Source organism: Phlebotomus argentipes, unplaced genomic scaffold (assembly GCF_947086385.1).
Source record: "Phlebotomus argentipes unplaced genomic scaffold, Phlebotomus argentipes genome assembly contig_5, whole genome shotgun sequence".
Classification (NCBI taxonomy): domain Eukaryota; kingdom Metazoa; phylum Arthropoda; class Insecta; order Diptera; family Psychodidae; genus Phlebotomus; species Phlebotomus argentipes.
The window spans coordinates 13,436,345-13,462,700 of record NW_026776165.1 but is presented as its reverse complement, the minus strand read 5'-3'; the positions used below and the strand labels follow the sequence as shown (position 1 = coordinate 13,462,700).

Here is a 26,356-nt window from a genome sequence, read left to right as displayed (position 1 = left end):
TTGATCAATGGAAACATGTGTTCTGGACCGATGAGACGAAGAACAACTTAATGTCTTCAGATGGAATATTTTATGTGAGGCGCCCAAGAAATCAGAGACTGAATCCTAGATTTTTGCTTCCCAACCGTAAAACATGGAGGTGGATCTCTTATGCTCTGGGGAGGCTTCTCCTGGCATGGAATGGGCCCGATCCACCCGTATCAAGGAGAAGATGAACGCAGATGTCTATGTGAAAATTCTCCAAGATGTCCTCCTTCCGTTTGCCGAAGAAAATCTGCCCATTGTATGGATCTTCCAACAAGATAATGATCCTAAACACTTAAGGTCTTAAGGTAGTTGTCTCGAAAATTGAAAGAAGTATCGAATTTTTAGCACCAAAAGGAAAAATGGCCAAAATTTCATAGGTGTCCTAACCTAATTTTCGCTACTGTATATTTGCATCCATTCCTTGATATTCTTTAATATTCCAGCTGAAATAGCGGAATTCGTTAGTCCATTCTTCGCTTGAGCAATTCTCGTTTTATTGTGATTCACGCTCCTCTGTTAACAAATTAAACTAATGGTTCTTGAACACTTTCTCTACAATTTCATTGTAAATAAAATGATTTGATACATCAAAACCATCATTCAGTGTCAGCTCCTTTAGTCGATCACTCCCCAGCGAGACAAAAAGCTAAGAAAAAAGCAGGTTATTCAGCTAAAAAGTTCTAAAATTTGAGCAGGACTCAAACAAAAAGTGCTCAGCCGAAGTATTTAGATGGAATCTCAAAGGAAGGAAACTCAATAATGTTAAAAATACATCAATTTACAGCACTTTTTGAAACTAATTTTTCATCAATTTTCTTAGCAATCCAAAAAACCTACAATATTCCATTTCTAAATGCTTCTTTCTCTGACTAATCATCCAGATTCGCTGAATTTTCTTCAATTTTCACGCAGAAACCAACGTTAATAATTATTTTTCTAGGTTATGTAACAAATTAAGGACAGATTTAGTGAATAATTCGCATTGTAGCACATCAATTCTGCTATTCCTTGGCAGAAATAAAGCATTTTCAAGCAATTAAGAGTGCTTTTCTTGATCCTTTGATGCCAAGAAACACAGCAAATTGTGCTAAGATTGAACATAACCTCAAAAAAATCATTTAAACTTAAAAAATGCATATTTTAGACAACTTTCTTGGCAGTTTTTACTATGAATCAAAAATTTTAGGAACATTGGCAAATCATAAGAGATGTTTTTGTGATCTGAAAATCTTTTGAAAATCTCTTAATTATATAATTTGAGGTTATGATGAGAGAAAATGTCCAAAAACAGCGGTTTTAAATCGAATCATCTTTAGCATACATGAAAAGACGCAGCCTCGAAGCCAATCTTCTCCAGCATTGTTGATGAATAGCAACAAAAGAAGCGATCCAAGGCGGCTGTTCTGTGTCACTCTCTCTGTCACCTTCGTGTCAGAAAGCAGCCAATGACAGTAGAAAGAAAAAAAAACATTGCCTTCTTTCGTGATAACAAAAGGGAAAAAACATGTAATATTTATTTGTAAAATAAATATCCAAATTACAAGGAATCATCTTCAAACATCTTTTCTTTCTCTGTGTGTGTGAAATTACGCACAAATCTAGGCTTTTTCATCACAAGTAAAAAACAGTAATATAAAAAGCTGTCCCATTACAAAAGAAAAGACAAAAAAAAAAAACAGTTTGTGAAGAACGAACTTACAAAATAGTGTTGTGAATTAAGAAAAAATATTTGATCTAATTTATGCATCACGCCAAAGGATTTTTATTCGTAAGAAATAATATATTCTCACCGAGGATTGGCTCAAGTTAGAGAAAAGTGATTTCCATTCCACCGATTTTCTTATACATTCCACAATCCATTCCATTCCATTCATTCTTCGAAAAAAATTATATTCGAAATCGACTTAGATAGAAAGATTGTTGCACAAATTCCTGTGCAAATTCGTAAAGTCGCGGGTTCGATTCTCCTTCAGTTGTGATTTTTTTTCACTTTTCCTTCCTTTTTCAGTTACTTTCCTTCACTTTATCAGCTGATAAAGCTGGAAAGCTTTCTTTTCGCACTCAAATTCCTCTCTTTTCTGGTCCGGGAATACGACAGGAAGTCATTGTGTGCGCGAATTATTAAAAAGAATTCTTTGGGGAAGTTTCAAGTCCGAGAAAGGACATTAAAGCGTCAAAAAGAATGTTAGATGATGAAAAAAGTGGTATTTTATTACTGAAATTATTATTATTCTTATTATTTTTTTTTCATTTTAAGCCCACCTCCATCCCCTCAGGCCCTGGACTCGCTGAGTCCATTTCGGGCCGAGTAAAACCACTCGCACACTCCCTCGACATCCTACACTCCTCCGGCTCCAGGAGCGAGCCAATCATACCGTCCGAAGACAGGACAACCAGCCCGCTCCCGGACGCCACTCAACCAACCTCCCTACAACTCCACTCCGTTTCGCTTGCAGAATTTTGCCAGCGATCTAAACAACTCACCCCCATTTCTTTCCAATGCCGACGCGCACGCGTCTCGCGAGTTATTTATACCTCCGCTAGCTACCACAAGCTCGCATCTTCCCTCTGCTGCGTTCCCTGGCACATGTACAACATATGGTCCACATCACAATACGTATTACATTGTTCACACAAAGGATTCTGGACGATATTGATCCTGGCAAGGTGAAAATTAAGCCTGTAATGGTTACTCATTATTCGACTGCCCATCACAATTTCTTCCCTAGACCAAGGGGCATCAATAACTGTGGGAATAATGGAGTGGCATAGCCTCCCCAGTTCCCCGTCATCCCACTGCGTCTGCCACGTTTCCTCCGCTTTCTTCTGAATGCGAATTGCTAAATCGCCCCCGCTGATATCTGGTTCCCTAACTCCCAGGGCAACCATAGCACGCACAATGCCGCCAATTCTGTTAGCCGGCTGCCTTGACTCTATTTGGGTCATAGAGACCCACAGATCCGACTGTACTCGCAAGGATCGTGCCACGAATCGTTCTATGAGGAAGTTGTGTCTCACGCGAAGGGGCATAACACCGCTGAGAACCTCCACCGCTCCAGTGTGAGTGCTTCTCATCAAACCAAACACCAGACGTAACGCCTTCCATTGAATTCTTTCTATATAGTTTAATGAGGTGACATTGCGCCGCCCCTGCAAATGCAAAGCACCCGTATTCCAAAATAGTACGAATAGTGGTTTTATACAAAATCAACATTTGTCTCGGGTGTGCGCCCTATGACGTTCCAGCAATCGCCCTTAAGAAGTTAATTCTCAGCGCACTACGCTTAACGATATCGTCTGCTGTGTGGCCCCCACAGACACTTTCGATCAAAGATTATCCCCAGATATCTGAATGATTGTGATTGCGGAACAGTGATGTCTCCAAGGTGAACATTCACCACTTTCTCTCAAGGCGAGAGCTCAAGGCCCAGATCATCGTAAAAACGTTCCAGGCAGTCACAAGCCATGCTGAGTTTGTTCTCAATAACCTGCGCACTGGAGCTCTCAATGCCCACACAACCACATCGTCAGCATACTGAAGGATGAAACATCCCTACTGAAATTATATTTAGTGTTATAATGAGTTTTTTTTTTGCGAAAATTGAGGGAAAAATGCCGATATAAAGCGATAGAGTGAAGAAAAATACTGGAAAAAGGAAAGAAAAGTGAAAAAAAAGTTGTGAAAAAATCACAACTAAAGGAGAATCGAACCCGCGACTTTTTCATCTTCTCATCTGGGAGATTTGCACTGAATCTTCAACATATCTTTCAATTCATGTGAATTTCAAGAATTCAAATATCTCTCTTGTTCACGTTCCTTTTCATTCCATTAAAATTCCGAATATTCCTTGTGTTTTTGATTTTTAATTTGATCCATTCCTTCTCATTCCCATCCATTCCTCCTCATTCCTTGATATTTTCCTGCTGAAGTTCATTCAACCCATTCTTCCCACCACTTGAGCAAATCCACGATTCTCACCGATAATCGATATTACAATAGAAAATAAAAAAAAAAGAAAACAGAGAAATAATTCTATGCGCCTCATCCTTATTCACCTAAAGAACTTTTTTTTGATAAATATCCCATCATTTTCATCACTCACGCACTGGAAACATTATTATTCTTTTTTCCACTCTTTTCTCTCCACACACAGCTTTTCCTTCTTTCTTTCTTTCTTTTTGTGCAATTCTCTGAGCATTTTCTGTGGGCTCAAAATTAAATCAAAAATCCTGAGTGTTTTTTTGTTTTGTTTTCTGTTTTTTTTTTCATGAAGCCGCGAAGGAGAGAGAATTTCTGCGCTGTGGAGAAGGAATTGTTTTTTGAACAAAGATTTTTTTTTATGTAAAATTCACAGTCTCATTCTGACACTTCATTGGTGTCATTGGCAAAGGAGCCACTCATCAGCTCCCCATTGAACTGCAGCAAGCACCCCACGGCCCCAAAGTAGCCCTCGTGCTCGAGGAAGAGCGCCTTCAGTGTACCATGACTCCAGTAGTCCATCGCGAAGGCCAGCAGCTTCATTGAGATGGGATTTACGCGCAAGAAATTGCCCACGAACACCACCCGATCGATCTTTTCATTGCTCGCGCACATTCTCGCGATCGAGCCAATGTTGTTCGTGATGGTGACCAGCGTGGCATTGGCCAGATCCTCCTTTGACACACTCGCGCGTCGCTCGCGTGAGTTCATCTGACCAAAGCTGGCGGCCACGAGGTCACCCGGCAGCCCGAAGCGCTCATAGTCACCGCCATAGATGTCCTTCACCAGCTTATCCACCCTCTTGTGGTCACCCTCCGTCGCCAGCTGGATGGCCTCCTCGAAGGTCTGACAGCCGGTGAGTAGACAGCACAGGCCCAGGAATGTGCCGCCGCCCAGACTCGTGCCGGATATCCGACGATAGTCATCTGGGCCACGCACCGTCAGCACACTCACGCCAGAGCCCACGTTCACGAGGATGAAGGGATAGGGTGTGGAGAAGTCGTATCGCTTCTTCGCACTCCTCCTGCAAAAGTCCAACAATACGAAGAAAAATGGAGTTAGATCACAGAAAGAAAAAAATAGTTGAAATAGTGAAAAAGCTTGTTAAACACGATAGTAATTGTTTTTTTTTCACAAAAACCTACAAAAAGTATGTAAAAAGAGGTGATTTTTCGTTAAAAACCGGACATTTTTACGAAATATAATAAATTTTTACAAACTTTTACGAACTTTTACCACCCATCAGTGATCACAGTTGCAAGTGCGAAAGAGACAAATAGATTTTAAAATTCACTAAATTAAGGACTAATCAATGAAGTACTGAAAACTTTGCTTCTATGCGTGCCTTTTATGACACCTTAGTTATCCTGGTTTTGTGTAAAGTTCGTATTGCGCATCGTTGGATGAAATTTCTGGACAATTTTGATTGATCAATGAATATTAGTTATTTGGAATATCTTTTCATGCAATAATAGCCACAATGCTAGATTTTGTGTCATGGCATGTGCACCATTCACCACATTATGGAACCCTTGTATCCTAGACAATGTGCAAACGCAATTAGAACCATTTTCCTGCCGAGCATCAATAAGAAATTACCGATTTTCTGAACCCTATAATAAGAAATTGACTAAAAATCACACTTTTCTAAAGAACAAAATGCTGTAATTTTCACGGCTACTTGATTGTTCTTGGACGATTGACTTGAAGTCCTTTTTTACACTTCATAGACAACTTGTGAACAGGATTTGGGCCGCGATTGTGCGTAAGAAATTAAGAAATGCATAAAAAACGTTAAATGATAGCTTAAAACATACAAAAGCAATTTGAAAAGTCCAAATCAAGGCGCTCTATGATGAAAATGTCTTTAAGACACTCCAAACTCATGAGTTAATGTGATTATCCGAGGCAGTTTTATGATTATAACAAGGATTTTGAGAAAAATACATAAGCAGTGTCCTAACGTAATTTTCCCTATCCTTATACGCATATCTCTCTGCATTTTGCAATATCTCAGCCCCGAATTGAAATATCGTCATGATCTCAACGCCTTTTGAAAGATCATTAAATTCTCATTATTTTTTGTCTTAAGGTAGTTGTCTCGAAAATTGAAAGAAATATCGAATTTTTAGCACCAAAAGGAAAAATGGCCAAAATTTCATAAGTGTCCTAACCTAATTTTCGCTACTGTATTTAGTATATTTGTCTCTTTTGCTTCGGTGGCAGCTCAATTTGTCAAAAAATGGTGGAACAGAACGCATTCGTGTCGTGAAAAGTGCCGTAATTCATCAAAAAATGCAGTTTTCACCGCGGAAAAGTAGTGAAAATGTACTTCATGTGCGTCTTCAAGTGTTGAATTGTGCGTCTGTGCACCAGACAATATTTGGTAAGTGTTTTCTACTTATCAATTCGTGAATTTCATCGTTTTACAATCATGGAATTTTTTCTGTTTAGGAAAAGACTTTTCCGCATTTTCACACTTCGTGTGGATGGAATTCAACCAGGCGTATTGTCCAGGACAACTCTACAGTGTGTCATAAGTCATCGAGGTTACAAAGAGGGATGAATTTGTGTGCTCATCTTCAAAGATGTGAGTTTATAAATAAGAATTCAAACATATTTCAAGTATAAATTAACAGATTTTCAAAAACTGCGCGGTCAGAAAGTCTCTTAGTCAGGAAATTAAGTTCAGTGATTCATGTTTTCTTAACTTTGATCGTTTTCTGTGTAAATATATAGGCAAATGAGGCGAATAGATAGTAAATAAGGGAAAAAATGTTAAAATTTAAGGTCAAAATGTATTTTAATTGATTTTTTTTTAAATATAGATGTCAAAAAATCAAACACCGTTTTTATATTAACCCAAAAAATTACAAACCCAAGAAGATCTTACAAAAAAATACGAAAATATGTAAACCAATTAGAAGGATCACAAAGGATTACAAACAGCAGGTAAAAATTGCAAGCACAAATTTTGACGAAAACTTACAAATTATTACGAGCAGATTTGGTAAAATGTGTCAATTAGATGATTTTGTAAAAAAAAATTTACAAAATCTGACAAATATTTACCCGGAAGACATTTTTACTAGCATGTTCGTAATTTTCCCATACGATTTCAGAAATTTTTTACAAAATTTAACAAAATCTTACTAATTTTTTCTTTCTGTGATTCAAATCTCCTTATAGCGATTACAGACTTGCCGCTTATGTACGAATCGGCGCGCACTCGGATCAATCTTCCGTGGATGAGCCTGTAGTGTGTAAAGGACAGATCAGCGATAATTCGTGGTTGATCTGCACCTTTACACACTCAGAGATTATTCTTCTTTGTCGACACTAGTGACACTGTGTTTGGTGTGTTCAGCTGTCAGTTAATTTGCATACGTCAAAAGAGTGAAATTTTACGTTAAAATTGCGAAAATTGATGACTCGCAGAAGAATTGAATGATTTTAATAACTCAGGAAATCATTTGCAAGAGATTCGGCCATTTTGCGCCTTTCCTAAGTCGTGCAATGTTTCGGTGCATTTTCGCACGAGCGCGCTGCCGTCGCGAACCCCTGAAAAATCGGCTGAACCTTCGATATATCGAGGGATTATTCGCGCTTATCCTCCCGTGGATCATCAGCAAGTCTGTAATCGTTCTTATTCATTCTAAATAATACTAGAATTTGAGCCCAATCCGTGCTCTGGAGGCTGAACAAATGATGAAAGTGTGTTTTAGATGTGTTCAAAATGGCGGACGAAACTACAGACGCGAAAAAAATGGTCTTCTTCACCATATTAAGACACTCTGAATCAATTTAAGTTGATTTTGCTATGTAAATTTCAGCAAAAATCATATCAAGTTTAAGAGGCGGGGCTTCAAAGTAGGCGGAGCATTTGAATGACCTTCAAATAAGCCCCTTATTTCACTCAATAACACTTTTCACCATTGATCTTCAACCATAATGACTCTCATTGTTGAGCCAACAATGGGGCAATTAAAGTGCGACATAAACCTCCTTTTATGATTCCAACATCATTCCATCAATTGCTAATTAAACGAACTAAGGCGTCAAGAGAGAGACATAAAAAAGGAGAGACAAAAAGCGCAAGAATGGCAGAAAAGTTTTGTGAAAATTGCTCAATTTCACAAATTCGCGAGGAAGTTCCGAGAGTGTGTTTTAAATAAATATTCGCGCGACAGCAACACGTGAATATTTATGGAAATATACAACACATTAAGCATGAATTTCCCTCGCAATTTACATCACAAAAGAAGCCAACACACACAACACACACACTCCAAAGGCATTCAATTCAAATTGACGTGCTTTTATGACCTGAGATTTCTTCGTTCAAGATTTTTGATTGAGTGTTTTGTTTCACGCGTCAAACACAAGAGGCTCAACAGAGTTAATCTCACACACACAAACACACAGAGACAAAACAGGGGGCATTTCAGGAGACACTCACGTGATATCCGAGGCATTTTCCCAGTAGTAGCACTCATTGAGATTGTGCAGATCCGTGAACAGGATGCCCTTGATCAGGGCGTCCAGTTCGTCGAATTTGGCCAACTTCATGTTCACCTGCTCCTTGAAGTCCCGCTCAAATTTGAAGGCACCGCCGCCAGTGGCGCACACCGTCGTCACCAGCTGCGCCATGCCCTTGGCTCTGGCCAGCGTCAGGAAGTTTCCCATCTCAGACGTGGGGAAGCGAATGAAGTGCAACGATCCGCGGCGTCCGCGAATCTCCACATTATCCATCTGGCGAAAGGTAAAAAAAATCACCACGCTGAGCAACCGAATTCCCCATATATTCCATCTATTCCTTTCCATTCCATCTATTCCATCCATTCCTGGAATATTCTTTCGAATAATTACAAAATATTCCCATAATTTCCAATTCAAGCTTGAATTTTATCGAAATCATCATTGACAGAAAGATTTTTTGCACAAATTCTAGCGAAAATCTTCCACATAAGAGAATTTAGCATAAGATCTTAAAGTGTCGCGGGTTCGATTCTCCGTCAGTTGCGTTTTTTTTTCACTGTTTTTCACTTCTCTTTCAATTTTGATGATTATTTTTATTCACTTTATCACTTTATATCAGCATTTTTACCTCAATCTTCACCTAAAACTCTTTGAGAAGAAGAATTATTTCCAATTACGCCATTTGACGCTCGGATTTGCATTTATTTCACAAAGTTTTTCCCCTAACATTCTTTTTACACGCTTTAAATCTGTTAAAATTGCAATTTCGCGTCCTTTTCCTTCGCAAACTGTGTCGTCATGAGTTCGAATCCAGCTCGTGGCAAATTTTTTTCACTTATTTTCCCTTTTTTTCGTCTTTTTCACACCACAATTTAGCCATTTATTTGATATTTTACTGATTTTGAGTCCTTTTTCATCATATTTTTGCATTTAATTCTGCTTCTGAAGAAGTTCTTTACCTGCAAATGCGCATCACGATGTCCAGTCTTGCCGTACGCCGAATGCTTTGTGAGATATCGTCGAATATTCCTCAAGATCTCCGCCTCCTGATCCAATTCATCGGGTGTAATGTCCTTCGGTTCGAAGTACACCAATTTCGTCAGTGTTCCACCAATGTCCATTCCAAACCACGGCATGGCTACACAGAGAGAGAGAGAGAAGGAAAAAAAAACCCATGTTTATTACACTCCAACTTCTCTTTGCCCACCTTTATATTTCCCTATTCATCAATTGAACTCATTAAAAATTCCCTTGCTTAAGCAATAATTGTCAAACACACACACAAACACACGCAATTAACGCAATTCAATCAACCTTCGACCTATTTCGCCCCAGAGTCTCTCTCTCTCTCTTTAAATCGCACTCCACGGCAACTTTTCGTGCAAAATCATCCGACAAAATTGCATAAGATTTCACCCCGTGCGGGAAAAGTGCCTTTGACCTTAAGTCCACCCGCGACTTTTTTCTCAGCACCGCGCAAAATGTGGGGAAAAAAAAGTGCTCAATTGCTTGTCTCATGGCATTATCGGGTTTTCGTATTAAATATGAGCGATAGTGAAGTGTTTATGTCTGGGAGTGTTCATATATGAGTGCTCGAAAAACATGAGATCATGTCGTGATCTCGCGAAAATTTTCCCCACAAAAAAACAGCAACTTCCTAAAGGAAAACGGGGTTATAATTGTATGAAGGACGAAGTTTTGGGCACTCAATGAACTTAACACTCAATTAATCTGCCTTTTGGCAGAATTCACATTGAATTTGAAGAGTTTCTGGACTTGGAAACTGCCTCTAAACACAGTTGTGATCATCTAAGAGCGATTACAGACTTGTGGGTTATCCTCGAATCGAGCGCTTGACTTAGAGAGGTTATTCTTCTTTGTCGACACTAGCGCAAGTTTGTACCTGTCACTGTCAGCTGTCAATTCATATGTTTATGTTGTCAAAAAAAATGAAAGATTCGCAGAATTTAATGATTTTAACAGCCTAGAAAATCATTCTGTCAAATGTTTCGACGAATTTCAGTGCGCTGCCATTGGAAATCCCAAAAATACTGGATAATCCTTCGATTTATCAAGGGATAATCCGCGTTTTAGCGGTCTCTAGAGGATACTTAGTGAAGTTCTGAAGACTGAATCGCGATTTTCACCGCGTCACCCTCATTGCTGCCTCTGTTGTCAATTAATCCTAACAGCGAGAATCTCATCAGGAGGAGAAGGCCGCCATGACAATGGCATTCCCGCCACAATATCTTCAGGGATACCAATTGGGCAGGATTTGGTTGGAATTCGACTTACATTAGACAGTTTAAGGCCACAGACAGATACTGTGAATGAGGTTTAACTCACATGCCACGCATCCGTGACACACGTTTCGTTCACGTCGTGATTGCATGATTGCATGTGCGTGAATTCACCGATATTTTTCCATAAGGACAGAATACATTCATAGCAACAGAAATGACAGCATTTAACAACTAAATTGTGACCTTAAAACTCCCTAAGAATCTTCTAGCATTAACTCTTTGTGTGCAAAGGGTAGATCAACCGCAAGTCTGCAATCGCTCTAAAAGTCTGTCAAAGTATTCTTGAGAAAGACTCACAAAAACCTTCAAATTAACCTTAAAACTGAAAAAATGGAATTAAATCCGCCGTTAGTCAATATTTTCTCTTACACAACTCCCAATCCTCGAAGCCTGAGTCCTTCTCTCCAAAATCATCCTCCTCTTTGGTGTCTCTCAGTGTCTCCTTGTCCTCCACAATCTCCAGATACTCAGGCAACCACCCACCGGCCGCCACACTCTTGCCCCTTCGCCGTCTCTCCCTGCGCGTCCTCCTCACCAAGCACCTCACTCTGGGCCTCAATGGCATCTCGGCTCCTGGAACAATCACGAACCTCTTCACACACTCTCTATCGCTCACTGGCCGCAGATCATGCCAAACTGAGGGCTTCAGGCACTCTGATCAATCGATCGCCCGAGATCTCTCGAATGCCACAAAACGTGCGCAAGTCGCGCCAATCAGAAGGTTATCGGGTTTGGAGTTTGTCACTCTATCGTTTTGTGCACTTTACTCATTGAATTCTCATCTCACAGCGTGCGCGCGCTTCAGTGGAAAAATGCTTCCCGGAAAACTCTATCTTGAGTTTTTTTCTTGTTCTTCTTCTTGAACACTCAGTTAATTTACAGGCTATTTGAAAGAGTATAACTTGCAATCATTCACAAGTATTTCTTCATTTCTCACTCTCTCTCTCTCTCTCTCTGTCTGTGCGTCTTTTAGTGTTGCATTGAATCGAAGAGGTGTAAAATTTGGACTCAGCGACAAAAATATAGCTTGTCCAGCACAATCTTATCGCAATTTGGCACTTTTTCTTCAACCTCCACACATCACATCAATAACCATATATATACACACTCTTTATTAAATTCATTCGCGCGCGCGCTCGCTGGAGTGAAGAAAAATCCAGACTCTGTGATCGCACACACAGTTATGAAACCGTCCTCTTTTTACTTTCTTTTGCAGCTGGCAACAAGTGTCTATATGGACGTTTTCACACGGACTTTTCCGTTTGTCGAGTGGCAAAAATCACGCGCGCGCCTCCAAAGTCAGAAAGAAAAAGGAATTGTTGTAACTTATATTTTCTGCACGATCAACAACAACACACAAATCCAGCACAAATTTCACTCGCGATGCTGCCACATGGAAAGTTCTTGCCAAACTGACGATCACCAACGATTCGTCGCTCGGTTTTTCGCACTTTTGTGTGGTTTCCAAATAGGGGAGAGTGGGGCAGATTGGGACACAGATTTTAGTATTGACTTCGAGTGAATTTTACAAAAAAGATGAAATCTTGGAGGAAAATCCTATTCGGTCTATTGAGTTCTCTTGCTAATATAAGAGCTTCAAAAGGCCACTTTATTCCGGGTTTGGAAAATGCAAGGATTTTCTACAGAATGAGTTTTCCTATTTCGAAGCATAGTGTCCCAATCTGCCCCACAGTGGGACAGGATTGGGACGATTTTGGGGCACATTTGGACAGTATATATTTTTAGTCTAATTAATCAATAATTTTTCAATTTCAATTTATTATTATTTGAGCAAAACTTAGAGCCTAACCCTCATACAATTTGCTAATTAGAGAGAAAAGAAAAAGTGGAAAAATAGAAACTAAGAATCGACAAAGAGTAAGAACATTAATACAGATAAGTGAGAAAAGAGAAAAAAAGAAAAGAAAAAGAAATGAAACTTTAAAACGTTTAGCTATCAGTCAGGATGAGTCACTGATCAGATCAGCAGCCTGAAAGTGCTTCCTGATGCCCCCCACGGTCTCGCGCGCCTCACGCGGGAGGACATTGTAAAGCGAAACCCCCCGGACAAAGAGGGTACGAAAAAAAAGTCTTATGCTCTCTCTCTCAGCTCGAGGAACAAAAAGTCCCCGGAACCTGGTCGAACCACCCCTCGTCAAGAGTGAAGCCAGATATCCAGGGCAGCCGCTGATGGAAAGACGATCTAAGAAAGTTAGGGCTCGCATTTGCACGAAGGAGGACAGGCTGCAGCCCACCAGCACATCCGTGTGGGCAGAAATATGATCACGGCGACCCAGTCCGCAGACGCGCCTGACACAATTGTTAAATACTACAGTCAGCCGACGGACTATCCGCCAGGAAGAAAAGCTCTGTTCCATAGGAAAAGAAAGGCATGATTAGCGCTCGCACGAGAAGCAACCGAGTGTCGTAGGGCGTGATGTCCCGATAGCGTCTGAGGACGTAAAGAGAATAGTTGACCTTGCGGCAAAAGAAAGTGGCATGATCAGACCAGGATAGCGTCGAATTAAAGACAATACCAAGGTTTTTAACCTGATCCGCATAAGGGATAACATCAACCGTTAAGAAGAACGGTGAAATAAGGAAAGTTAGCACTCCTTTTTGAGAAGATAATTGCCTAATAATGAAGCAAAAATTTGCAAACAAATAAAACAAACAAAAAAACTCAAACTTCAATTCTTCTCCTTCTTTCTTCTTTTCTTCGTGACTTCAACAGTTTTTTTCTTTTCTTTAATCTTTTCTCCACCCTTTTCTCTTTCTCTGGAGAACTTTGTTAGATTGGCGGATCTTTGACGTCTTACTTTTGCACCCTTACTTTTTGTTTTCAACATTTTCAATTACTGGAAGTGATTGAACAGATTGCGGCTGTCGCCGACTTTACTGTCGACCTCCCCGAGAAAACGGCAGAAAACTCAGTTCATATTATTGGTTTGTTATTCTTACAATGTTGTGAAGAGTGATCTTCTTCCCGGGGTTTTATTCTTGTATTTTCTCATGATTTGAGCTGTATTAGCCAAAACAATGATGAACAATAGAAAATCATTTCTTTAGCGATAATTGTCTAAAATTGACAAATAACCTAATTTTTCCGTGATATTGACTGATGATGATTGACTTGAAATTCACTTTGTCTCAATCTGTCCCATTTCTTTTGCATGACATTAATATTTTATCTGCAAAAACCACTTAGATTTTTCACAGAGCCTATTATGCAAGGGGGAAGTCACTCGCAAGTTGAGACCATTAACTTTATGATTATTTAATCATTTTTAAGATTATTTGTGATTATTATTCAAATGTTGATTATTTCATACAAAATTTTGATAATTTTTTTTATTTCTTACTGAATATTTTATTAAAAATCGATTATTTAATACGAAATTCTGATTATTTTTAAATTATTCTCTGAATATTTGATTAAAATTTGATTATTTTTTGAATATTTTTGATTATTTTCTGAATATTTTATTAAAAATTGATTATTTAATACAAATTCTGATTATTTTTAAATTATTTTCTGAATATTTGATTAAAATTTGATTATTTTTTGAATATTTTATTAAAAATCGATTATTTAATACAAATTCTGATTATTTTTAAATTATTTTCTGAATATTTGATTAAAATTTGATTATTTTTTGAATATTTTTGATTATTTTCTGAATATTTTATTAAAAACCGATTATTTAATATAAAAATTTTGATATTTTTAAATTATTTTCTGAATATTTGATTAAAACTTGATTTTTTTTTTAAATATTGTTGATTCTTTTATGAATATTTAATAAAAAATTGTTTATTTTATACAAATTCTGATTATTTTTAAATTATTTGTGATTTTAATTCAAATTTTGAATATTTTTCAATTTTACTTGAGAAAAAATTCATTTTTTTTTTTAAATTATTTAGTTCAGAATTTGATTATTTTGATTTTTTTCTTTGTTACATTACTTTTGAAAATAATAATTTTTTTTAAATATTTTATTTGCGAATTTGATTTTTTTTTTGCAATATTACTTTAGGAAATATTAATTTTTTTGGTTATTATTTTATTCAATATTTGATTATTTTGCAATTTTATTTTGGAAAACTTTCTTTTTCTGATTATTTTATTCAAAATTTGTGTTTTTTTTCAACTTTACTCTGGAAAAGAATTCTTTTTGGATAATTTTTTTTGTTGAATTGGAATTTTTTTCAATTTTATTTGAGAAAATATTAATTTTTTGATTATTTTAGTCAAATAATCGATTATTTGATTTTGGAAGCCTTCAGAGACCTTTGATTACGCGATGGTTTCATTCCTCGGTCTTTCATGGAGCTCGGATAAAAACCGCACTGTCCGCCCAATCTGCCCCACTCTCCCCTACCAACAAAAAGCGTGCGCGCATCGAGTGAATTCTCATCGCGAAACGGACGCTGACTTGAGAGAGGTCGAAACCAGAGTGTCATCCGATAGTGGGGCGATTCGCGTACACACTCGCGCAGAAACACGCGACAAACGAAAACTTTCAACAACTGTTTCTCCCCACGATCCATTCATTGGTCATCGTGCGCGCTCGATTCTCAAATATTCCAGCGAGAGACGCACCACAAACTCTCCTGCTGTTCCCCATTGAGAAGAAACTGACTATTTATAGGCCGCGCGCAATGTGTTTTGTAACACTCTGTGTGCAAACACTCATGAGCATCGTCGTCGCAGGCTTAATTGATGGATAAACACCTTCGCGAGTTGTGCGATCTTCAACAAAGCGTCATTTTTGCCCAATCATTTTTTCTCTCATGCGCCATCATCATCATCGCTGGGTGCGAAGGAGAAATTGTGCGATTCTCCACATGTGCCAATGCACGAGAATCGTCAGCGGATGACCTGCGGTTTCTCTTTTGCAAACCTCCAAATGTCCAACTGTTGTGTGACGCGCACAACCCAAGTAACACCAGTGTCATCAACATGATGTCTCATCAACTGCCCAATCATGTAATTGATATTATTGCAGGCATTCTCATGAACGATCTTCTCCTCAATACATCTATCTATCTAATATCTAATTAATGCTGCATCAAATTTAATGCAGGACTAAACGATTGCGGCATAAAGAGGGTCAATGAAGTTAGCAAGAGCAATATTAGAGTTCTGAAGAAGCGCTAAAACAGGGAATTGCAAAACGTTCAAATGTCGTGTTCAAAACATAATTTTTAGATATTTATTAGTGTGACAATAGGACAAGGTGTCCTCTCGGATACAAATGAAGTTATATAAAAAAAAAACAAAGAAGTTTAAAGTGCAAACTTATATGCGAGGAGCTGTGACGGTACTTTGGAATATCAGCTCCCTCTTCCACTCACGCGGCAACATGTTCCAAAGGACAATTCCCTCAACAAAGAGTGAATTGTGGAGAATGCGACTCCTCGATCTCGGCACACTGAGAGAGGAAGACCCCTGACAGACGATCCGGCAGCCAAGAGCTCCACAAGATATCCAGGCCGGCTCATAAGAAGTAGCCGCGAAATAAAATCGACGGCTCTATCTTCAATATAGCTCAAGACTGGCGTGCCCAGTATCGTGCTCTCATAAGGAGATACATGATCAAATCTCCGCAAATCATGGACATATCTCAGACAGGAATTAAATGCCTTTTTCAAGCGATCACGGGTCTCCATGCTAGCGCAGAAGAAGAGCTCCGCTCCATAGGTGAAAAAGGGAACTATAAGCGCTCGGACCAACAGGAGTCTGAGTGCCACTGGGTGTGAAATATTGGAGGCGTCGCAACGTACGCAATGTAAGAAAGACCTTCCTGCAGATCTCAGAGACATGGTCACTGACCAAGTCAGTGAACTATTGAAAATGACGCCCAAATTCTTGATTCGATCAGAGAAAGGAATGACTTCATCCGAGAGATAAAGCGGAGATGGGACAGGACGTCTACTAGGCGATGCCCACTGAGTGACCCGGCGAAGATCATCGTTCATTGCCTCAAAAGCAAATTCGGGGGAATGAGGGTCCCCGAAGCAATAGATCTGCAAATCATCTGCATATAAGTGATAACCGCAGTATCTGAGACACTGCGGCAACTCATTAATGTACAGGGAAAACAAAATGGGTCCCAGGATGGAGCCCTGAGGAACACCACTGGTGTTCCTCAGGTAATAATTCCTCGATATATTCGATTCAGATAATTCCTCGATATATCAATCGATTGGACGATAACATCGGCACACAATCGATATTTTTTGAGGAATTCTTTCTAGTTTTTCATGATTTTCAATCTCTTTGAAGATAATAAATGTCAGAATATATTTATTTATTATCTCTAAATGCTTTTAAGCACAAGAATTCAGTCACTGTTCGTGGTTCCGGAAAGAAAATCTACATTTCTCAATTGTTTTTTTCTCTGAAACTCCCTTAAAGCCTTAATATGCAATTAATTAGAGTCTCTAGTATCGATTTCGATCGACCCCGAAAAAAATCCTTTCATTTTCCAAGATGAAAAGCCAATATTCGGATGATAAAATGATTCTAAAATGCCAAAGACACATTTCGTTCGCGCTTAAGCGCCCAAATCGGTGGCCGAACAGAGTCCGAGTGTCAACTTCAGAGGTGATCGTGTATGCTATAGTTTTTGGTCGGAATTGAGTCGTGTGAGTGTTCAATATGACCCAGAATCGACCAATTTTTGGTCACCTTTCTGTAGCACTTCTCGATTTTGGTATATAAATGCGAAAGGTTGCTAGATAGTCGAATAGAAGACTATTTGAAACTCACTGTGTTACTTGGGTAAGTGGCTTCTCTTCAGCCCTCTTCAGATCAATGGCAATGGTCGCAATTGCTTAATTTCCATGACATCAGAAGAAAAGTTTTAATGCTTTACAACTCATTTTCTGAAACTCTAGCGACTTTTCTACTGGAAAAATCTCAGTAATCTTGAGAAATATGTTTTCAAAACATTCTGTCTTTCTTCCCACTTCCAAAAAAAATACGTAAAATAGCTAAAAAGTCGAGATATTGGCCTTTTTTCTCTTTTGTTTTAACATCTAAGCATTATCATCATCAAAATGAGTGCGTAGACAGCAAAATGTACCTTCTTTCAATTTTTTAGCGGGTGCGCGTAGCATAAAAAAGCAAAACTTGTCGAGGAAAAACCTCGTTTTTCCGGCAGATAGAGAAGAAATATCACTTTGGCATGTATGCGGGGAAATGCATCCCCTGAAGTGCTCTACACATAGGAAAAATAATCCAACATAAAAGTTTCTTCGTTTCGGAGATATTTAGAAAAAAGTGGTAAAAAACCCGGTGAATTTTTTACCTAGTGGTTCACAAAGGATCATTTTTGACCAACAAGGAGTGATCTAAAATACTCACAATGTTTTACAAAGTAGTAGGTAATTTCAATAGCTATCATTTGAGCCTAATTTGAGGAAAATCCGTGGAAAATTTGGCGAGATATGAGTACATAAGTGCGGCAAAGTGGGTGAAAATAGGGGAAAATGGAAAATAGGCTCAAAAAGGACGAACTTGATGGTCTAGGGAAAAAAGGGAGGCACCGTTGAAAAGCTGATGACTCAAGGAATCAGAAAATCCACACTTCCACATCCATTCCCGGATATTCTTCAATATTCCAGCTGAAACAGTTGAAATGATTCGTTCATTTCTCACTTGAGCAACCCTCGTTGAAAAAAGTGCAAAAAGGCAAGTGACCTCGAAAGGCGGGAAAAGAAATCTCAGCGGAAATGTTCAATTAACCAGCGCATTTCCTCAGCCGACAGTGTCTCGAGGTGGGCTGGAATCCAATCTGGCTTTAATCTACACTCCCAAATAATCCAGCTTTTGCGAACTTTGAGCCGGTTTCAGCCACTTGGACGTGGATGACGCGCGCGCGTCAGTGACGAAGATTATCTGGCCAGCCGGTGAGTTCAGCACGAGCAAACATCCGCCTTGTGAGACTTTGCCTTCATCCCCCTTTCTGCCACTCTCCGGACGGACAGAGAGAGTGGGAGATGCCCAGGTGCTTGAGATTCCTGACAGAAACACGCGCTGATAAGCAAAGCCTGATTGAGAAGAAATGCTTCAATCAATCGTTGTTGGAGGTGCAATAAATTCCCCAAATATCTCCATGTGTGTGTCGTGAGAAGTGACTGACCACCCACACTCTTGACCTATTCCGCAGTGTGGATAAGAAAAAATTTACCTTTGCGAATTTTGCGTACTCCAGAAGCCATTTCTCTCGTTTTGTCAGACACACGCTCTCTTGCTGACTCACTTTCCTCGTGATTTCCCCACTGATTCACTGTTGCCACTGTTGATATCACCCGTGGGGCACCTTCATGCACATATCTAGACAGAGTTGTGATGATTATATGTGATGCAAAGATGAGAAATCAAGGATTTCTCAATGCACAAGTCTCCATTGAATGCCAGAGAAAAACACCAACACACAACGTGCTTGACGTCCGACGGTGGCGCCTCTCGCGGGAAAGTATGCGTCAACGTTGACAAACTTAAAGAAAGATTTTTCAAATGAATTTTGAAACGATTTTTCAAACGATTTGCTGATATTGTTGCGAGAAATATAATCAGAAAATTCAGATAATACGAGAATTGCTCATGTTGGAGAAAAGTGGTTTCTATTCTTCTTGATTTCCTTAAAAAATTCTACAGCGTGGGCAATAATTATAGCTCCACTTGGGAATTTTCACTATATCTCAGTGAAAAACAGTCGGAAAATTCAGAAAATCATAAGGATTCTTCAATTTGAGCCCAGAGACCATTTACCGTCGCCACACCCCGCCTCGGTCCTCCGTGGACAACACTGTTAAAGGTCTTTGCCCTGCATAACATAATATTCCAATATGGCTCCTCTGCGTTTTGGCGGGAGGCCCAATGCCCATAAACTCCTTCATAGGGCTTAAGTGAAGCCTCCTGAGCATAATTGGGATTTCTGGCCTCGATACCCTTTCTGAATCCTGGCCTTAAGCACTTCTCCCGAGGTCTTCTTCTGCTTCTTCGGGCCCAAACCACCCCAATCCTTGGACCACCCCCAATGAAATGGGGTGAAAAGTTCTTCGGACACTTCAGGAAACCCGTGGACCCTAGATCCGGGGATGGGTAGCGCCTCGGAGGGAGCGCCTAGGCGTATTTCACTGGATTTTCACTTATATTTCCATCAATTCTTGGATATTCTTTTAATATTCCGGTTGAAACAGCAGAATTGGTTCGTCCATTCTGCACTATTGAGCAATCCTTGCTGAGAATCTCTAATCTTCATTTGTCTGTTTACAGATCGACGGGTGAATGGAAAACTATGAAAAGTCGATTTATCATAGTTTTCGTCTTATGTTATTTTTGAAAAGCTTTTTTGTAGTTTCCAGCCAAGGGGTTGTACTGGAACCCACATAGAGGGGGAGAATAATCTAAAATCTCGTCAGATTATTCCCCTACTCTTTTGGCGACAGTGCGCGGAGTTTGCTGTTCCTCTTCAGGGATCTCTAGTAAGGATTTCCCTCCGCCTTTGATCAAATCCACAGAGCTTGAGGCAGAAATGCCCTCAGTGGACTTGGCGTGAGATGAAGAAGAAGAAAACTCTCGCAGTCACTGTCCAGGAGCCGTAATCTTCTGGTTTTGAGATGACTCTTGGGAGACTGATCAGCCTTGTTTCACTTGACTTGGAGTTACTTGGCGATTCAGTCGTTCGTGAGACAGCGTTTTTCCACTTACTGATGAAATCTCGATGGCTGCTTCGGTGTGGAGCCTCTCGGAGTGGTTTTTCCTCAGGGGTGGTGATGATCACAGTAAGAAAACAATTTACTTGACTGCTAATTGCTATCTGATTTATTCAGTGTCTACACCCGTCTTATAAAGGGAATTTTATTTGAAACAGCTTATTATTAGTTTCCCCCTATTCGCGACTTATTTCAAATTTAGGTCGCTCTCATTACAAAAGTGCTGACAATAATTGGGTTACTATTTTAATGTGACTGCCGCGTTGCCCAAGACAATGTTTTGGGCGTTGTCTAAGAATGTTCTTCCTGAACATCCTGGGCCCGCGACAGGTGCAGTTTGTACGGCTTCTCGCATCCTCTGGCAGAGGGGAATGTCCCGTGTGGTTTGTCCTGCTTCGGCGTCTTGAAGATGTCTTCAGTCCGCTTGATGATGGCTGATGAGTCCAAGATGATTGGCTTCTGTTGCTTGAACTCTGCAGTGTTGACTTCTGGGAACGGTATAGCACGGTTGAATACGTAATTCGCCTGCATCTCCATGAAGATGGTGGCACGTAGAGTGAGAGACTGCGTTTTAATGAAGCAATCTCTCTTCACGTGTAAGATCCCTGTTGCATTGAGTACGATTTCCTGACGGAAACCTCTACACATGATGTTTACCAGGGTTGGTTTTTCTACCATGTAGAACCATGTGTTCTCTGTATTCACCCTCTTCATTTTTATTTGTTCTTTCTGTACAAGAATTTTAAGATTTCTATCTTATGAGACAATAGCAAAAAATCTTATTTATCTAAAAAGCACAAATGGAGAAAAAAATTGTCATGTTTTGCGAATGAAAAGTCAAATTTTCATTGTTTACGCTGAAGAATTTTCCCATAAGAAAAATGTCTCAAAAATTGAAGACAAACGCATAAAACGTCTTTAAAGAAAATATTTGTAGATTTTCAGAATTATTCTAAAATGTTTTTCAAGACTTTTAATGAATATTTCTCATATCTTTTAAATTTTTTCACTTGAAAACATTAAGAAAAAGTTCAATTGAAGTATGAAAAGTTGATTTTTTGTATAAAATCGACTCAAAAACCATTAAAAATTGACTTTGAAAAGTAATATTTTCAGATTTTCTATTAATTTTGCCACATTTTAGTGAAAAATTTCAATAAATAAACCAATAAAACATTTACAAAATAAAAAATACAGAGCAATATTTTCACTTTAACGAACGATTTGAAGGCATTTTGAGTATTTTGAAGTAAATTTGGCAAATTTCGCAGCTGTTTTAATGTAAAAATTTTGAACTCGCTTTGCTGAAAAATGGCAATTTTGACTTTTTATAGTTTTCGAGGCACTCGTCGAGATTCAGTCGACAAAAGTGCTGAATTAAAAGAAAATCTAAAGAAAGATATTTAAAATGCAGATATTTATTTGATTGTCCAATTTTCAAAAATCTAAGGAGTACCGCCAAGTAACAGATACACGAGTAAGACAACAAGTTCGGCGATTTTTGAGAGTGTATCTCCGGCATCCGTACACGTAAAGTCTCCAAGGAGTTCTGTCCAATTTGGGAATTCTGGCACGACTCGGGTTTGACCAGCTGCTGCTGCTCCTTCAGCTGGAAGAACAGCCGCTGTGGCAATAAGGACGAAAAGTGTGATGAGGATCTTCATTTTCAAAATTGATATTATTTCCTTTCAACTTGTCTCTTATCACTTGACTAGTGATAACACTTGTCGTTATTTCACGTATTTATAGGTAAGATCACTGCAAAATAGGGTCACACTAACTCTGTGTTGTGTACAAAACCATGATCTTCTGCTGTTAAAGTGAGCAACATTTGATCAGTTGATTGAAAACTCACAATTTATATTTCTTATACGTTTCATATTCACCTAAACTAACAATTGTTTTTCCAATCAGAAGGTCGCCCTTAGAGTTTAGTATATGTGAAATTTAGGACAAGGTTGATATTTTGGGAGTTTTTTTTATATATACTTATAATTTTCTTCACTTACGAAATACGCGAGTTCATTTAATTTTCAAGTTCGTCACAATGCTTTGAATAAGTTTGTGCTCTCTAAATGTTAAATCACTTTCAATTTCGACGGGTGAATCGAAGACGATTAAAAGTAGTTTTTTGATAATTGACGTCTTATGTCTGTTTGGATTGATCTTAATGTCTTTCATCGGCAAAAATTAAAGAAATACGATTTTTCTTAAAAAATTTCTCAATGTTGCGTTGAAAAGTATGAAAAGTCGACTTTTGATAGTTTACGCCCAAGGGGCTAATCACTAGCGCAAATTGAGACCATTAACTTTGTGATTATTCAATCTTTTTCCTCGATTATTTCGTGATTTTTACTCAAATTTTGATTATTTTCTCAATATTTTATTGAAATTTGATTATTTTTTTGGATATTTCTTAATTATTTCCTGAATATTTCATTCAAAATTAATTATTTTATACAAATTTTGATTTTTTGTACATTTTTTTTATTCATTTCTAAATATTTCTTTTAAAAATTATTTTTTTTATACAAATTTTGATTATTTTCTCAATATTTCATTAAAATTTGATTATTTTTTTTAATATTTCTCTATTATTTCCTGATTATTTCATTAAAAATTAATTATTTTATACAAATTTTGATTTTTTGTACATTTTTTTTATTCATTTCTAAATATTTCTTTTAAAAATTATTTTTTTTATACAAATTTTGATTATTTTCTCAATATTTCATTAAAATTTGATTATTTTTTTTAATATTTCTCTATTATTTCCTGATTATTTCATTAAAAATTAATTATTTTATACAAATTTTGATTTTTTGTACATTTTTTTTATTCATTTCTAAATATTTCTTTTAAAAATTATTTTTTTTATACAAATTTTGATTATTTTCTCAATATTTCATTAAAATTTGATTATTTTTTTTTAATATTTCTCTATTATTTCCTGATTATTTCATTAAAAATTAATTATTTTATACAAATTTTGATTTTTTGTACATTTTTTTATTAATTTCTAAATATTTCTTTTAAAAATTAATTATTTTATACAAATTTTGATTATTTTGTAGAAAATTCTGATAATTTTCTGAATATTTTATAAGAATTTGATTATTTTTTGATTATTTTCTAAATATATGTAATCAAATTTTGAATATATAATTGAATAATTGTGAATATTCTGATTCATTGATTATTATTGATGGAAAAAAATCTTTTTTTTTTCAATATTTTTTTTAGAATTTGATTATTTTTCAATTTTACATTGGAAAACAATCAAAATTTGTTTGCTTTCTTAACTTTTCTTTGGAAAATATAATCAATTTTTTGATTATTTAATTCAAAATATGATTATTTTTCAAAATTTTCTTGAGAAAATATTAATTTTTTAATTTTTTTCATTCAATATTTGGTTTTTTTTATTTTTTGTCATTTTATTTGGGAAAATAAGATTTTTTTTCAATTATTTTTCAATTTTTGTTTGAGAAAATATTCATTTTGTGACTATTTAATTCCAGAATTTGATAATATTTTGATTTTTCTTTGCAATCTTAGTTGAGAAAATAATCTTCTTTTCATTATTAAAATCATAATTTGATTATTTTTCAATTTTTTCTTGGGAAAATAATGGGCAGGAAAAATGTAAAAAGTTGATTTTTACAAACTTTTTGGAAAAAAAGTACATAAAAACCATAAAAAATCGTCTTTTTGTAGCAAATTTTCCCAATTTGTCTATTAATTTTTCGTATTTTAGTTAATATTTCAAACAAATAACAGTGGAAAAACATGGGAAATTCTGCATAAAAATAGAATTGAGCAATTTTATCAATTTACTGAAAGATAAAAGAGAGTTTATGGAAAAATTAGTAAAATTTCAAAGCAAAATCATCTCACAAACTTCAAATTGCTGACTTTTGATAGTCTTCACGGCACCCGTCGATTTAAGCTCTGCTTTTCTTTCTTCTCCCAAGAAACATGTGCCATTTTCATCATTCCGCTGTTCAAATTGATTAAAACCATTAAATCATTTCGACATATTACATTTTCTGCGGAAAATACGCCGCTCTTTAGACACTTTACCGGAAGACAACGTCAGCTCGAGACTCATATCAGTTGACCGGAATGAAGGGACTTCATCTTATCACACTCTCGCTGGCCAGAAGATTAACATTCTTTGGTCGTAAGCCTCTTTCGGGGTGATTTTTTTTTGCAGATAAAGCGCACCTCTGGGTGCCTTAAAAAATATGAACAACTCAAAAACACATCAGTAAATCGCGAAATTTCACCTGAAGCACTCACTCAATTTCTCTAACCATGAAGAGTAAGACTTCCTTGGAGTTTTCCTGTAATCACAGCCTCACTGACGTGAATTTTTCTTCTCCCAGACATCCTTCTAGTTCTGGCAATTTGCCTCGTGGGATTCACGAGTGCCAATGATGTGGTCTGCGTCGGTCAGGCAGATGACAGTTTCGTCGCCGATCCCACATCCTGCTACGGATACTACCTGTGCAGAGGAGAGGTTGGCTTACCAGGCACATGTCCCTACGATCTCTGGTTCGATCCTGTGAACATTTGGTACGTATTCAGCGAGAGGCGTGAGTTTTTGTGCAGGAAATCTGCAATGATTGTCCTTCATCACAGGTGCACTTATCCTGGAGACTTCTGCTCGGAGTCACCGTGCGCAGGTGTTGCCGACGGCACCTTCGTGGACAATCCCTCATCCTGTGGCGCTTGGTACTACTGCAGTGCCGGCGTGGGTCATCCTGGTGTGTGTTCCGACGACTTGTACTTCAATCCTGAGAATCAGACATGCACCTATCCTGAGTACGTGGACTGCACGTCAGGACCCACAGATCCTGCGCCACCTGTTGATCCGGAAGTGCCAGCAGTGGCCTCCCCATATGCTGACGCCGTCCCAGCTCCACCAGTCGCTTGAGGCAGACCACAGAGTCTCTCTCTCTCTCATCAATCACACCATTAACTCTCTCCCTTGTCGAGCTCAGCTTATCAATCATGATTTCCACGCAACAATTCATTTTGTTGGTCCCAAAATATTGACATGTATTGCTGGCAATTATCTTGTCCTCTATCATGTTCCCTGTGTTTATGAAATAAAGGGAGGAGATTGTTATATGTGCGTCTCATTTCATGACAAATTGACAGTAAATCCATGACTCTCTGTTTTGTCTTTGGTAAAAAAGGGGAAATCAAGAAGGCGGATTAAAAGATGAAGTACAAATCTCAGATGTGATAACAAAAAAAAAAATTGTCTGATTAGATAATGTTGTGATGAGTTTGACCAGGTTTGACCATTTTACAACCGTGTTTGTTGTCACGGCCGTGATGTTTAGTTATAGGGGAAAGTGGGGCTACAATATACATTGATGATGTTAATTATTGTTGGGAATGTTGGCCACCAGGGGCGTTGTATATAGTAAGAGGCAGAAGAAATATAATGGCGTTCAAGAAAACTGGGTGTCTATTGCGGCTATTATAATTATCTTGGAAAATTATTGAATTTTCTCAACTAAAATTGAAGAAAAAAAAATCTAATATTGAATAAATAATCAAAAAAGATTATTTTCCCGAGTTTAAATCACAAAAAAAAATCAAAATAAGCAAATACTGTATTAAATAGGCAAAAAAAGAATATTTTCTCAAATAAAAATTATTATTTTCCCAAATAAAATGACAAAAAAATCAAAATAACCAAATATTGAATGAAAAAATAAAAAAAAAGAATATTTTCTCAAGTAAATTTTGAAAACGAATCATATTTTGTAAAAAAAAATAATCAAAAAAATTCCCAAGTAAAATAACGCATATAAATCTC

The 26,356-nt window shown here is 37.6% G+C and overlaps 2 protein-coding genes across 4 annotated transcripts; one reads left to right on the top strand and one right to left on the bottom strand.

Moving 5' to 3' along the window:
• Nucleotides 1-1,598: 1,598 nt before the first annotated feature.
• LOC132255744 (pantothenate kinase 3) lies at nucleotides 1,599-19,237 on the bottom strand. 2 transcript variants are annotated; one of them, XM_059751888.1, is made up of 4 exons: nucleotides 18,990-19,237; nucleotides 9,445-9,623; nucleotides 8,466-8,758; nucleotides 1,599-5,030 (listed from the first exon to the last, which is right to left on the bottom strand). In XM_059751888.1, the coding sequence occupies exons 1-4, from the start codon at nucleotides 19,018-19,020 to the stop codon at nucleotides 4,385-4,387; spliced, it is 1,149 nt and encodes a 382-aa protein (XP_059607871.1). In that variant the 5' UTR covers nucleotides 19,021-19,237; the 3' UTR covers nucleotides 1,599-4,384. The 2 variants fall into 2 exon arrangements, with proteins under 2 accessions (XP_059607871.1, XP_059607870.1); XM_059751887.1 differs by lacking the exon at nucleotides 18,990-19,237 and adding an exon at nucleotides 11,158-12,268.
• On the top strand, nucleotides 19,151-25,815 carry LOC132255749 (peritrophin-44-like). Of its 2 annotated transcripts, none has more exons than XM_059751893.1 (3): nucleotides 19,151-19,277; nucleotides 24,909-25,098; nucleotides 25,165-25,815. In XM_059751893.1, the coding sequence occupies exons 1-3, from the start codon at nucleotides 19,151-19,153 to the stop codon at nucleotides 25,457-25,459; spliced, it is 612 nt and encodes a 203-aa protein (XP_059607876.1). In that variant the 3' UTR covers nucleotides 25,460-25,815. The 2 variants fall into 2 exon arrangements, with proteins under 2 accessions (XP_059607876.1, XP_059607877.1); XM_059751894.1 differs by lacking the exon at nucleotides 19,151-19,277 and adding an exon at nucleotides 24,521-24,844.
• Nucleotides 25,816-26,356: the final 541 nt, after the last annotated feature.